Source organism: Phyllobates terribilis, unplaced genomic scaffold, assembly GCF_046119375.1.
Source record: "Phyllobates terribilis strain yellow unplaced genomic scaffold, ASM4611937v1 Scaffold_7__3_contigs__length_470593459, whole genome shotgun sequence".
In the NCBI taxonomy this organism is placed as follows: Eukaryota; Metazoa; Chordata; class Amphibia; order Anura; family Dendrobatidae; genus Phyllobates; species Phyllobates terribilis.
Window position 1 is genome coordinate 321,461,991 of NW_027362767.1, and position 15,549 is coordinate 321,477,539.

At 40.5% G+C, this 15,549-nt stretch overlaps 1 protein-coding gene across 3 annotated transcripts in view; it reads right to left on the reverse strand.

Annotated features, from left to right (window-relative positions):
* Window positions 1-7,470: 7,470 nt before the first annotated feature.
* The window catches only part of TRPC5 (transient receptor potential cation channel subfamily C member 5), a 538,378-nt gene continuing 530,299 nt past the window's right edge, over window positions 7,471-15,549 (reverse strand). For all 3 annotated transcript variants that reach the window (XM_073641140.1, XM_073641141.1, XM_073641139.1), the window contains one exon: window positions 7,471-11,500. Coding sequence is in view for 1 of the 3 variants with exons in the window: in XM_073641141.1 (XP_073497242.1) it covers window positions 11,486-11,500 (15 nt within the window). In the remaining 2 variants the exon portion in view is untranslated. The remainder of the gene's footprint in view (window positions 11,501-15,549) is intronic.

Here is a 15,549-nt window from a genome sequence, read left to right on the forward strand (position 1 = left end):
CATGCATCATCCCGTACTACTGCTAATTATTCATCAATGAGAAGAATCATAAGACCCATTACATATACAAATGCCCACATTCCTGGGTCTCAGGTGGGTTACGGGTCTGAGGTTGCCAATGTATCATGCTTTGTCCTTATACACTGGGATACATCGTAGCCATATGTTGGAGGTGTATACTCGGAGCTGTGGCTGCGGTTCAGTTCACCATTTTTGAAAAAGTTTTATCACACTGAAATGTTTGTTTCTAATAAACCCTACATTATGAGCTGATTATTTAAGTTTTTCAATAAAAAAACAGGTGTTTCAATATTAAGTGATATGCCGATTTACTTTTTCTCCCTTTACTGTGTCCTTATCGAGGCTGTAATCTGAGGCAGAACTGGATATGCTTGTCCATCACTGGTGTCTTCATATGCCAGGACTCCTGTCCTGGATGCAGAGGTATTCCTAATGTGATGAGAAGGCTCTGATGCTGCTGAGCCAGTATAATGCAGCCTTTTCGGTTTAGGGAGGAAAAGTGAGGAATACTTATGGTTAGGCTATGGTCACACATTCATTATTTGGTCAGGATATTACATCCAGTATTTGTAAGCCAAAACCAGGAGTGGGTGATACATACAGAAGTGGTGACGTGTTTCTATTATACTTTTTCTCTGATTGTTCCACTTCTGGTTTTGGCTTACAAATAATGATGTAAAATACTGATAGTGTGACCCGTGGCCTTAGAAAGAGCTAATGGAAACCATGCTGAGTAAAGTGCCTAGCATCACAGACTCCATGCCCATAAACTACTTAAAGGGGTTGTCCCGTCTAAAATGAAAAAGTCTGCAGTCACTGTGTGCTGTGAGGATTTGCCAATGTCTTCTCCAGGAACTGTGCTCAGGTATGTAATATGCATACTCCCGGGCAGAACCAGTCTAGTGGCCGCAGCCTCGCTCAATACGCTTGTATTGGTGAGGCCACACCCACTAGACTGACGTGCCCACTAGACTGACGTGCCCACTAGACGGACGTGCCCACTAGACGGACGTGCCCACTAGACGGACGTGCCCACTAGACGGACGTGCCCACTAGACGGACGTGCCCACTAGACGGACGTGCCCGGGAGTATTCATATCTGGCAATCGTTCCTGGGGAAGAGAATGGGGAAACCTTGCTTTGCACAGTGCGTGCACTGCGGAGGATTCACAAGTTTGCAGTCACACAGACCGGACAACACCTTTAACTGATCAAGTAAGCAAAAGATGAGAATCTCTTTTTAAATTATTTTTAAATGTTAACTTGAATATTATCTTAATGTGTTTGGTTGTATTTTGCAGCCTTGGACCATGTTCACACGTTCAGTATTTGGTCTGTATTTTACATCAGTATTTGTAAGCCAAAACCAGGAGAGGAACAGTCAGAGGAAAAGTATAATAGAAACACGTCACCACTTCTGTATTATCACCCATTCCTGGTTTTGGCTTACAAATACTGAGGTAAGAAACTCACCAAATACTCAGTGTGAACGTGGCCTTAAACCATATATGGGATAACCCCTTTTAAAATATCTGTTCTTTAGGCTATGTGCCCACGATGCAGAAATGCTCCGGATTTTTCCTGAGCGTTTCTGCATCTCCCTGGCAGAAAAAAACGCATGCGGATTGTACATGTGGATTGTACATGCGTTTTCCTGCCAGGGACAAGCGGATGTGAAGCGTTCTTCACATGCATTCCCTCATGCGGGTTGACAAGCGCTTTCCAAGCGATTTTAGCATCACCTGGAAAAGTGCTTGACAACTTGGTCACATTATACAAATCCATGCAACCGGCTGAAAGAATGGTAAAAAATAAATATTATACATACTTTCTGATGGCCCCCGGTGTCCTTGTCCTGGCTTGCCGGCAGCTCTCGGTAGACTAAAGGACCTGCCGACGTCAGCGGTCACGTGACTCATCACATGACTAAATGACGTCACCGCAGGTCCTTGAGTCCACTGCGAGCTGCCAGCAAGCCAGGACAAGGACACCGGGGGCCATCAGAAAGTAAGTATAATAATTATTTTTTTTATTTTATTCTTTTTTTTTTTACAGGTACTATGGTACCCGGGTCTGGATGAGAGTCTCCTCTTCTCCAAACCCGGGTACCATCCGCACATTGAAACGCATGGAATACGCATGTACAGATCCAGTGATGCGGATTCCATGCGTTCCAATGCAAGTCAATTGCAGCGAAAACGCCACGCTTCCGCAAAATAATTGGTAGTACTGCAGACTTTTCCGCAATGATAATCCGCAGCGGAAATTTCCGCATGTGCATAGCACATGCAGATTATCATTGGGGAACATGGCAGACCTTCTACCAAGCGTTTTTAAGCGTTTCTGCAGCGGAATTGCCGCTGCTTAAACGCATAGTGGGCACACAGCCTTATAGTCACTAGTCTTTTTTTTTGCTTTTTTAGCCCATTTTTGTAAGACTTGTAGTCATTTTATTAATTTAAAAGCACATGGGCCCCAATTCATTAACTGGCATTTTTTATACAAGTCTTAATGAGAGACTTGCAAAAAGATGAGCTAAATTCGTTCAGATGCCACAAATTCATTTAGTAGCGCTTATCAATTACGTGCACCTCCATACACCGCGCCAGAAACATTACTGCTGTCAGGTACTGAAGGAACATGTCGTCTGGTTTAGGAAATGCTGACACTTTTGAAGAATTTGATGGGCAGGCATAGCCAAGCCCCATCTGCTCCCCTGTGCCACTCATTTTGTCATACCTGCCTGAAATTGTCATGAAAGCTATAAAAGTAAAATACACTGCTCAAAAAAATTAAAGGGAACACTCAAATAACACATCCTAGATCTGAATGAATGAAATATTCTCATTGAATACTTTGTTCTGTACAAAGTTGAATGTGCTGACAACAAAATCACACAAAAATCATCAATGGAAATCAAATTAATTAACCAATGGAGGCCTGGATTGGAGTCACCCCCAAAATTAAAGTGGAAAAACACACTACAGGCTGATCCAACTTTGGTGTAATGTCCTTAAAGCAAGTCAAAATGAGGCTCAGTATTTTGTGTGGCCTCTACGTGCCTGTATGACCTCCCTACAACGCCTGGGCATGCTCCTGATGAGGTTACGGATGGTCTCCTGTTGGATCTCCTCCCAGACCTGGACTAAAGCATCCGCCAACTCCTGGACAGTCTGTGGTGTAACGTGACGTTGGTGGATGGAGCGAGACATGATGTCCCAGATGTGCTCAATCGGATTCAGGTCTGGGGAACGAGCGGGCCAGTCCATTGCTTCAGTGCCTTCATCTTGCAGGAACTGCTGACACACACTCCAGCCACATGAGGTCTGGCATTGTCCTGCATTAGGAGGAACCCAGGGCCAACCGCACCAGCATATGGTCTCACAAGGGGTCTGAGGATCTCATCTCGGTACCTAATGGCAGTCAGACTACCTCTGGCGAGCACATGGAGGGCTGTGCGGCCCTCCAAAGACATGCCACCCCACACCCTTACTGACCTACTGCCAAACCGGTCATGCTGAAGGATGTTGCAGGCAGCAGATCGCTCTCCACGGCGTCTCCAGACTCTGTCACGTCTGTCACATGTGCTCAATGTGAACCTGCTTTCATCTGTGAAGAGCACAGGGCGCCAGTGGCGACTTTGCCAATCCTGGTGTTCTGTGTCAAATGCCAAGCGTCCTGCACGGTGTTGGGCTGTGAGCAAAACCCCCATCTGTGGACATCGTACCCTCATACCACCCTCATGGAGTCGATTTCTAACCGTTTGTGCAGACACATGCACATTTGTGGCCTGCTGGAGGTCATTTTGCAGGGCTCTGGCAGTGCTCCTCCTGTTCCGCGGAGGTAGCAGTCCTGCTGCTGGGTTCTTGACCTCCTACGGCCCCCTCCACTTCTGGTGTACTGGCCTGTCTCCTGGTAGCGCCTCCAGCCTCTGGACACTACGCTGACAGACACAGCAAACCTTCTTCCCACAGCTCGCATTGGTGTGCCATCCTGGATGAGCTGCACTACCTGAGCAACTTCTGTGGGTTGTAGAGTCCGTCTCATGCTACCACGAGTGTGAAAGCACAACCAACATTCAAAAGTGACCAAAACATCAGCCCGAAAGCATTGGTACTGAGATGTGGTCTGTGGTCCCCACCTGCGGAGCCACTCCTTTATTGAGGGTGTTTTGATAATTGCCAATAATTTCCATCTATTGTCTATTCCATTTGCACAACAGCATGTGAAATTGTCAATCAGTGTTGCTTCCTAAGTGGACAGTTTGATTTCACAGAAGTTTGATTCACTTGGAGTTATATTCTGTTGTTTAAGTGTTCCCTTTATTTTTTTGAGCAGTTTCTATTTGTACAATTTCACATTGCGCAAAAAATTTGCAACTTTTCAAATTGTTTTACAAAAGTTTTCTGGTGTTAGCACTTTGATTAATACACAGCGTTCGTGGTGGCGATCAGAAGATGTGACGAGGACCTGACTGATCACCGGAGTAACCAGAGATTTGAGCTTCTGGTTTTGTTTTAACCTTTTGATGGCACTTTATAGTCAAGAAAAAAACAGCCAATTCTTGCTTTTGTTAAAACAAGCAGTTACATAGTAATGATCAGTACTCTGCCATCAGCCGAACCTCACCATTTGCTAGATCGCCTGCCTACATGAAGGCGATATTAGGACATTTTAAGGCAATGTGGTACACATGAGCATGTACAAATGTATCCCCACTACTACCTAATCTCATGTTTTGGTCTAGCACCCCAGTTTTTCCCACATGGCAATGACCCAAATATGGTTAGATGCTGTATTTGCATTATTATAATGATGCATAAGTGTATACCCTGAGAGCTCCCACAACAGAGACCCTAAAACAGATTGACTACTCCGTGAATTTATTATCCTGGATACAATCTGTCAGAACAGCTTCTGAAACTCTACTTTGCCATGCAGAAAACGGTCCGTGCAGATCGTATAGATGGCAATATACAATGTTTTGTGCTTTTTCAATGTGTTGGCAATACAAGACCGTTCCTCCAATTTCAGGAAGTAGGTATTGGTGTCCTAATGTTTAGAAATTCTGAAGGGGGTGCCCCAGTAGTTCATGAATTGAAAGTGCCCATATTGAACCTGGGCAACATATCGCTGCAGTTTTCTCCTACATTGCAGTTCGGGTTACTTTATCGAAGGTTGCAGAGTGTTATCCAAAAGGGATAATGAAGGGATACAGCTTATCGTTGTGAAACGAGTCCTGCATTAAAGGGACTCATGGCAGAATTTCATCCTCCAAACTATGTGTGCATATATTTGTTTCAAAGACTAGTCTAGCAATACCTTTTACATGGCCAGTCTGTTCTTCTGTTATAGAGAAATCTGCATTTGAATTTGTGCAAATGAGACTGAAGAACTATGGTAGATCTGAAGCCTCTGTCACTCCAGCTCTGTTCCCCGCCCAGCACCACCAACTCAAGCTTGAATTATTGCTCCTTTGTCTGAAGTCACACAGCATTGAGGCAATCAGTCAAACAAGAGGATGCAGCAATAGGTGGGAAATAGAGCTGGAATGATATAAATAGTTTGAGGGATGAAATCCTACTGACATTTTCCCTTTTATGCAGGAGGTGGCATAAAATAGAGCTGGAGTGACAGGTTTTAGATTTTTAGTCTCATTTACATATCAATTAAAATGCTAATTTCTCAGTAATGGAGGAACGCAATGACCATATAAAGATATTGCTGGATTTGTCTTGACAAGAGCTACATGCACATAAATAGTTTCCGGTGTGAAATACTGCTGATAGGTCGCCTTACAGTTGTGGCTTGTAGGTGATTTGGCTGCATAATGAAACTGAAAATTAGTTGTAAATAACACTGACATTTAACAGTAATTTGTTCATAAGCCAATAGTTACTAGTTATTAATAAAACCATTGTTTCTACAGAACAGGCAGTACTTATAAATGTTTATTGGCAACAATGTTACATACTGTATGAAAGAATAAAAATCTTAATTTCCGTAAGCATACATTTTTGAAAAAAAGATAAGCATTTATTTTGTATTCAGTGTACAAGTAAATTACAAAATACATGGAAATAAATACATTTTATGTACAAAGTATCTGCAGGAATAGATATTTGTTCTGTGGTGTATAATCCAAGGTGCACTCTTAAGTGAATTCTATTTTGCGTATTTTAAATGGACATTCAGAATGTTCTGTTACCCGTCTGTGCTGAAGAATTGGCAAGGCATAATAAAATTTATCTCTCCTATCACTTCCTCAGGACGGAAAGAATTAAGAATCCACTTTAAATCATTGCTTGGATCTCTTAAGTGCAGGCAAGATGCCATTTTGGTGCATATTGCTGCCATTCTATAAAAAAAATGTAAAAAATAAAACCATTATATTACACAAATACATGTATGTTATATGTATGTTTATACTTAAATAGATTTCTTAAATTCCCAGAGATATTATTTTCTGGCATCACCCATGCACATCTTCAGATTTCCTATTGCGTTAAATAAATGAATGGGTTTGGGCAAAAGGCTTTGCGGCTACTATTTTGCACAGTGCTGCATTGAACATACAATGATCAAAGCTCTCTAGACAAGTCACAATAACTGACTGACATTAATACAGAAGGCTGCAGTACTCCATATGAAGTCTGTATGTTACGACGCTTCATACTTGTACCGTACATACAACACTTGGGGGAGGTGGGTGCAATAATAGGGAATGTGCTTTCCTTTCTCATTCTTTTCATTTAAAATGCATGCTATATACACAGTAATGAGCAGACTGGGAATAAGACAGTCTATGAAGGGTACAGTACAGCAGGGTCTCGCAAACTACTTTTGCACCATAGTTGGCCAAGCTGTCATTAGCCATAATATCCAATCCTGTTTTTTTTTGCATAAAACGTACAGAATTCATCCAATACAGCGATTTGCTTGAAGACGTAAACAGCTTTATCCCTTCTCCTTAAAGTATCACAGTACCCAGAATTGGTAGACAAATTGATTGTAATCTAATTTTTGTTTTTTGACATCACCCATTTTCTACTGATTCTGTAAAACCCCTGAATTTCACTTCATTTTACAACTGACTGCCAGCATGATTACTTGATAATTGATGGATCTTTTGCAGTTCCATCAGAAGCAAACATTGGGCCCAATTTAACATTTGCATTTTTTTAATTTTCTTTTGTCTTTTTTTATTTTTTTTTGTGGTTTTAATGTTAAATTCTTCAAAATAGATGCAGGGAAAGGAAGTTATTCTGCGCTCTCTGTAGTCATGACAAACCGGTAGTAAGGATGATAATGTAGGTTTATTGTCTATGCGTTTCAGAGTCCGACTCCTTTCTCAGGACAACCATACATGATGTATGGTTTTCCTGAGGAAGGAGTCGGTGGATTCTGAAACGCATAGACAATAAACCTACATTTTTATCCTTACTACCAGTTTGTCATGACTACTGAGAGTGCAGAATAATTTAATTTCCCAGCATCTATTTCTGACATATCCCCAGGAAACTGCTGCATCTGGATTTCAAGCTTTATAGGTGTTGTCACACACAACCCTATCAGGTGAGCAGTTCTAATACTTCTGTACCAATTATTTACTTTGATAAGACCCTATTGCTCTCTTGCATTTTTTTAAAATAAATTCTTCAAAATTATTCTCTCGGATTCATGAATTTTGCACAAAATCTCTCTTTATTTTAGTTTTTCACCTTTTTTAAACTAACAAGTTGCATGATTTGTTAAAATGTTGCACGCAACTTTAATAATGAAGCAAAAAAGTTTGGTGTCCAAAAATATCACTCCAGTTAGGGGACTGGAGTACGTTTGCACAAAAAAGGACCAACTTTTGTAAAAAAATAAATAAATAATAAATATCTGCAAACATCTGAATTACAAAAGCCAGACCTACAATGGTGAACAGAGAAAAAAACGGACAAGTAGAAAATTAGACTTAAATAGGCACAACTGAAAATAAAAATTTGTAGCAATACAAAAAACAGCAGTAAAAGTAGACAAAAAATAGGTGCAAATGCAATAATGAATTGTGCCCATTCAGATCAGCAGTAGAGATGAGCGAACCCGAACTGTAAAGTTCAGAGTTTGTGCCGTGCTGAACTCCGAACACTGACTTTTGGAAGTCCGTTTAACAGTTCAGAGACAGAGCTTTTCCAACTCCAAAGTTCGGGTCACCATTGATTTTCAATTCGGTACGGATTCTGGTTGAAATTCGGGTACAGTTCTGGTACCCGAAATGAACTTTGAATTAAAGTTTGGTCCAGTGCCAGAACTCAACCTTCCACTAGTCTCCTCATCCCTAATCATGAGGCTCAGGAGCAAACAACTTTACCCCTAATGAACTGGCACAGAAGAATGTAGTACTATTTTGTCACTCACATCTGTTCTGGATCACATTATTGATTTCCAACACCTTTTGTTTGCTTTTATTGTAGGGTATGTGGAGAAGAGATCCTTGCTACAGTTCCCTTTTGCTAAAGGCCCTTAAGCATTTATGAAACAAACACCTTTGAGTCACATAGTTTTGTTCTTGGAAATATTTACACTTGCCAGAATATTAATTCCATCATGTAATTGTGTTGCAATTGTACAATTACTAGGTTATATGAATTAAGATTTCTTCCAATTGGATAATTTGCAAAAAAAATATATATATATTGAGGATGAAAAATGACAATTTGTAAATAAAAAATAAATGCAAAATGTATATAAAAGACTGTATGGATGTGATACTATTGCAAATATACAGTATATTCTGTTTTACACTGATTTAGAATCCGAGTTTACATTGCATCACTTACATTTGAAGTGTGTGTGCCACTGAACATATGCTCCTATATGTTGAATATGTAGGTGTAGACGTCTGCTGTAAAATTCCAGTAACAAAAGCATCATATACCTTGCAGTTCATAGTATGTTTTTGAATACAGTTGTATTGAAAAAAGTAGTTAGGGGTGCTATTTTGGCATGTTGAATAAAAACCCCCGCATAGGTCTAAATGTCACACTTTATTGACATGTTGGAGGAATAAAGACTTGCATTTTTGCAAGATATCCTGCAGATAGTATATACCTTTTGAATAGTCTAAATGGTCCAGGTGAATTCATGGACCACATGAATTTTGCATCACAATCAAAGACTGACTGGATTTATTAAATGTGCTGCAGACAGAAGTCAGACATGCCAAAAGAGCAAAAACAGAATCAACTAATAGTCTAGGGGCACATACACATTTAGGAAAATTTCCCAGCTTTTGCACCTAAAATATTTCCAAATGCCCTATTGTACCCCATTGAATAGTGACAATAACCACAAACATAAATGCTCTAACCGGTGCTGAATGATTTTTTTTTTTTTTTTTTTTTTAATCTACCAGTTACTTCCAGGATGTAATCGCCATTCAGTCTGCATATTAGTGGGTGTGATCTTTTTCTAATGTGTTACTGACAACATTTCATTATCTTATTTTATGTGCAAGGAGGTAGCACTTATAATTAATCTGTTTGTCTAAGTATCACACAGCTGCTCCCAGGTGCGTGGATGTTTATCACATTGAGAACACACATCTTTTCATGTTTTTAGTGCACCAATCAGAGGTGTGATTTGAGCTGGTAAATGGGACTTTAAGATCTAGAATCATGATAGACATGTAAAGTACCACTTCAGCTATTTTTTTTCACATATAATGCAAACTCATATGCAATATTTTAATGCGTAATCTCCTTCATCCCAGTTCAGTTGCGTCCATACAGTTTGAATCCCTACATTATGAACGGCTGGATAGTCTTATCTCTATTCAAGTTTTCCTGTTTAGATGGGAAGTTTGGCTCGGACTTCCTGGAAACTACAGGATGACATCACTTATAACATCGCTCCTGGCTGCTCCAAGTGCTTCTGCTCTTTACTCAGCTTTAAACTCCTTGTTCTTATGTATTGCCCATATTCAGCTGAAGATATAATTTCTCTTGTATAAGTAATAAAGTCCATACAATAATTATCTGCAGTTATAAACTTCCGACTCACGCTGTCTACACTATAAGTGCTGTGTGCATAAACTAGTATGATCTACTATTTTTAAAAGCTGAAACTGAGAAGCCTATCACAAGCAGGAGGCAGGGAGAAGAAAGGCTGAAATTGCATTACGTAAATTACATTGAGATTCTGCAGTTTGAAGAGATATCAGTTTTATGATTATGATCATAGCTGCTATTAGATACTACTCAGGTCGAAATAAGTGCAGTGTCGCATTTGAAATGCTGCTTTAAGATTTGTATTTTATTTCGTTAAATCTCTGCTTAGTCTGAGTGTCAAAGTTCAGTAGTAATAGAAGTTTAGACATTCATGTGTAATGCCCACAGTTCACATGAGATGGCTGTCGGTCGAACGATTATTCGACAGGCAGATATCTTGCCCGGCTTTCATACATTAGAGAGCTTGTTCAGCCGTATGCTCCTGTGTTTTCTATAAGCAAGCCTCCACCAGATATGTTTGGGCGACAGCTTATCTCCAAGAAAACAAAAGGATTGAGAGTGCAAAATCTGGCATGTCGGATTGATATCTCCCCCTGAGAAATTGTTGGGGGCTTCCATACATGGTGTTGGCCAACATTAGTTTAATGTTTATGGGGACCTTAAGTGTGCACACAGAGAAATTATCAGTCACTGAACAGGACTCAGAAGAGAGTGAATTGTACATACATAAAATAAGTTACTTAAACTATATATTAATCTGCTAAGCTCATTTTATGTCCGCAGACAGAAAACTATAGGTTTTCTTTCATATTAAATAAAAAAAACATGCAAAGTTAAGGGGGGAAAAAACAAAAACCCTGTTGCACTGCATTCACACATCCATGTGTCATTGGTCCATGGCCTCTGGTCTTCCGGGCCAAACTCAACAGCCTCATAGGCATATATGAGGCAGTTATGTTTGGGGAAGGAGACCCGTGGTATGTTCATGCATCACAGTTTGGGTACAGATGTGTGAATTCGGCATTAATTAAATATCTGAATGCTCCAGACTTATGCCTCAGCACAGTCTGTATTTGCACATTTAATTTTACCAGATCATAAGTCATATTGTTTCATAAGTGCATTAAAAAATAATGTTACAGCTCATCGTTCAATCTTCTCAACTAACAAACTCCACGTGACCCATAGATGCAGCCTAAATTTTGCAGTCATTAAATAGCCACAACACAGCATAGGGTTGTTGTGTGGCCATATTATATCATGTAAAACTGGCCTCAGAGTTTAAAAAAAAAATGTTTAGTGCTATTAAAATTGCCCCCCTACATTCTTTCTTTTCAACAGTCTTAGCTACTTTTCACAGAAAGGCACATTCTCACTTACCGATTCCTGCCTATTGGTCAGAGCGGACTACTTTGCGTACTGGAGGATCTTCCGATGTGCACATGCTCTGACAAAGCAATGGGTTCCTAATACAACAAGACCTGAAAGATCCAGTAAAAGATGACTACATATTAGCCACATTTGCCACAAAGGTCTATTTCTAGTAAATGGGTTCACAACCTATTATATATTGCTAATAATATGTCCTGTGTGCACAGTGATCCTACTGAAAGCTAATTAAAAGTGCATGTCCACAGGTTCTAAATAAATATATCATGGACCTAAGGAACTCCAGGTGGACTCTGCCGATAGGGCAACATAAGGTAATATTTTCAACATATAACGTTACGGTATATCGCTGCATTATCCCATGACATGATTGGTAGGGTCCAGGACCACTTATCCAGTGAACGCGGGCTGAAGCCACAGTGTTGCTCTTTGCCAGTTAATGTGAATTTTATTTTTTTTGTAGACCGGTTCTCTTAAAATAAAGTTTAAATAAACTGCGATTCAATCTGATTTGGTCACCAAACCTCTGGCATAAATCTAAATTTTGGGGAGCATTTCCAGCTGTTTAACTAATAAAATATTATTCTCCATCTTTCCTATAGTTTGTACATTACAAATGAAAACTCATTCCCCCCAAGTTACTGTATCAGATGCCTATACTTCTGTAGATTTCTGCAGCTACTCAATACTTTTTTTTGGTTTTTATTCAGCCTTTTCTGCAATGATTTTGTTAATTGACTCCATGTTTCAATGTTAAGGCAAAGATGAGATGCTTTAATAGGCCATGTTCACACATTCAGTATGTAGTCAGTATTTTACATCAGTTTTTGGAAGCCACAATCAGAGGAAAAGTATAATAGAAACACATCACCACTTCTGAATTTTTCACCCACTCCTGGTTTTGACTTACAAAAACTGATCTAAAATACTGACCAAATACTGAATCGGCATTATGTAGGTAACCCTTATAGCAATCAGTGAGATGGAGAAGCTGAAACTAACTCCCTCATGGATTGATTAGTGAAAATACACTGCTCAAAATAATAAAGGGAACACTTAAATAACACAGTTTAACTCCATGTCAATCACACTTCTGTGAAATTAAGCTGTCCACTTATGAAGCAGCACTGATTTTGAATCAATTTCTCCTGCAAATGGAACAGACAACCGGTAGAAATGATAGGCAATTAGCAAGACACCCCCCTATAAAGGAGCAGTTCTGCAGGTGGTGACCACAGAACATTTATCTGTACTCATCCTTTTTGGCTGTTGTTTTGGTCACTTTTGCATTTTGTCATTGCTCTTACCCCTAGAGGTACAGTAGCATGAGGTGGTGTCTACAGTACAACCCACAGAAGTTGCTCAGGTAGTGCAGCTCATCCAGGATGGCACATCAATGCGAGTTGTGGCGAGAAGGGTAGATGTGTCTGTCAGCACAGTGTCCAGAGCATGGAGCAGATACCAGGAGACATGGAGGGGGCTGTAGGAGGGCAACAACCCAGCAGCAGGACTGCAACCTTCTTCTTTGTGCAAGGAGGAGCAGTGCAAGAGCCGTGCAAAATGACCTCCAGAAGGCAACTAACATCCATGTGAGAGAGTTGGAAAAAAAAAAAGGATTGCCAGTCGACGAGCATGGTAGGTCTACACGGGTAGTAGGGGAGTTGAAGATGAAGGGCAAACCTGAAACTGATAGATTTCGCTCTGTTTGTTTATTTGTCATTGAGTTGTAAAAGTATTTTTATCTATTGAAGTATTTCTGCTAATTTTTTGGCTGGATTTTCAATCACTCCAGTATATGGTTTAACTTTCACTGCATTGCTCAGTGTGCAAGGAGGAAAGGCTGACCTGGAAGAAGGGGGAATGGGAGTCTTTCTCCCCTGTACAAAGTAAGTGGAGCTTCAATCCTTCAACTCCCCATGTGGACCTACCTTTTTTTTTTGTTTGTTTTTTCAGCTGTCTTACTATACGGCATCTGATTAGGATGTCCGGACCTGGTAGCAGCAGGCTGATTTGAGTTGTAACAAAGTTGTCCACATTCAAGATATCTATTTAGTGTAATTCTTTTGTTTGGTTTTTCTTCCTCCTCCTCCCTCTTCAGAAGCGCTCCTTTTCAGCCTTTTTTCTTGCTTTTTTCCTATACTAACATCCATGTGTCTGCTCAAACTGTCAGAAACAGACTTCATGAGTCTGGTATGAGGGCCCGACGTCCAAAAGTGGGTGTTGCGCTTACAGCCCAACACCGTGTAGGACAATTGGAATTTGCCAGAGAACACCAAGATTGGCAGATTCGACATTGGCACCCTGTGCTCTTCACAGATGAAAGCAGGTTCACACTGAGCACATGTGACAGACGTGACAGAGTCTGGAGATGCCGTGGAGAACGTTCAGCTGCCTGCAACATCCTCCAGCATGACAGGTTTGGCAGTGGGTCAGTAATACATTACTTTGGAGGGCCACACAGTCCTCCATGTGCTAGCCAGAGGTACCCTGTCTGCCATTAGGTACAGGGATGAGATCCTGAGACCCATTGTGAGACCATATGCAGGTGCAGTGAGCCCTGGGTTCCTCCTTATGCAGGACAATGCCAGACCTCATGTGGCTGAAGTGTGTCAGCAGTTTCTGCATGATGAAGGCATTGATGCTTTGGACTGGCACGCCCGTTCCCCAGACCTGAATCCAATCGAGCACATCTGGGACATCATGTCTCGTTCATCCACAATTGCCACGATGCACCACAGACTGTTCAGGAGTTGACTGATTCTTTTAATACTGGTCTGGGAGCAGATCCCTCAGGAGAACATCTGCCGCCTCATCAGGAGCATGCCCAGGCATTGTAGGGAGGTCATACAGTCACGTGGAGGCCACACACACTACTGAGCATCATTTCCTTGTCTTGAGGCATTTCCACTGAAGTAGGATCAGCCTGTAATTTGATTTTCTACTTTGATTTGGAGTATCATTCCAAATCCAGACCTCCATGTGATATTAATTTTGATTTACATTGATCATTTTTATGTTTTATTGTTCTCAACGCATTCCACTATGTAATGAATAAAGATTTGCAACTGGAATATTTCATTCAGTGATATCTAGGATGTGGGATTTTAATGTGCTCTTTTTTTTGAGCAGTGTATATATTTATACATTTATTTTTTAGGGATATGTCTGTTTAGTGTAGAATTAAAAAAGTTTTCCCCTTTCATATGTTTGTAAAAAATTTGTACTTGCTGTGATAAAAATAGCAAAACCACGGGAACCCTCCCCAGTCCAGCGCTGTGTCTTCGCCGCTGTTTCGGTGATTGCGTACAGGCTGCAGCAGTGGTGTCACGTGAACAGAGCTGCAGCCTATCACTGATCTTAGCAGCTTTGCCGATGTAGACAGCACAAGCCGTTGAGCTCAGTGATAGGCTGCAGCTCTGTCGATACTATGTTACTGTTGCAGCCTGTACACACTCACCGAAACAGCGGCTGAGACACTGCGCTACAAGCGGAGGGCACCGGCTGATTTTACTATTTTTATCATAGCAAACATGTTTTCTTAACAAAGGGATGAAAGGGGAAAACCACTTCAAAGGCTGTATACATACTTGCAACTATTTTTTTTTTGCTCCTATACCACAACATTTTTATAAATTGAGCAGCTTGCAAATAGTCTTGGTTAAAAATATCCTGTTTTACTTTTTGTGTACAGGCCCTATGTAGGCATATGTGTCACCATAGTTACAGGCTACAAACCGAATCTGCATAGCGTGATCATGTAGTCATATTCCCATCTGTCTACTACTTATTGCTAATATGTATTTTGTATGTAATTAACAAAACTTGACAATTAATATCAGTATTTTTAGGTCTATTTCTGTTTCTTCCTCTCTATCTGCCTATGTCTTCCTCCCGGCACACACACATTTCCATCATCTTTACTTTTGCCCTTTCCTTTTAGCCTTGCCTTGTATCCTAAAGATGTGGGATTTTCTGGGGAATTATTCCTGTTTTTTTGTTACCGGAGTACCTGAGAGAATTGAACTACAAGTCTATGCAAGGCTGTAGAATAAGAAAAGTCTACTAACATACTATATATACACACGTAGACAAAATTGTTGATACCCTTCTGTTAACAAGTAAGAAAAACCCACAATGGTCA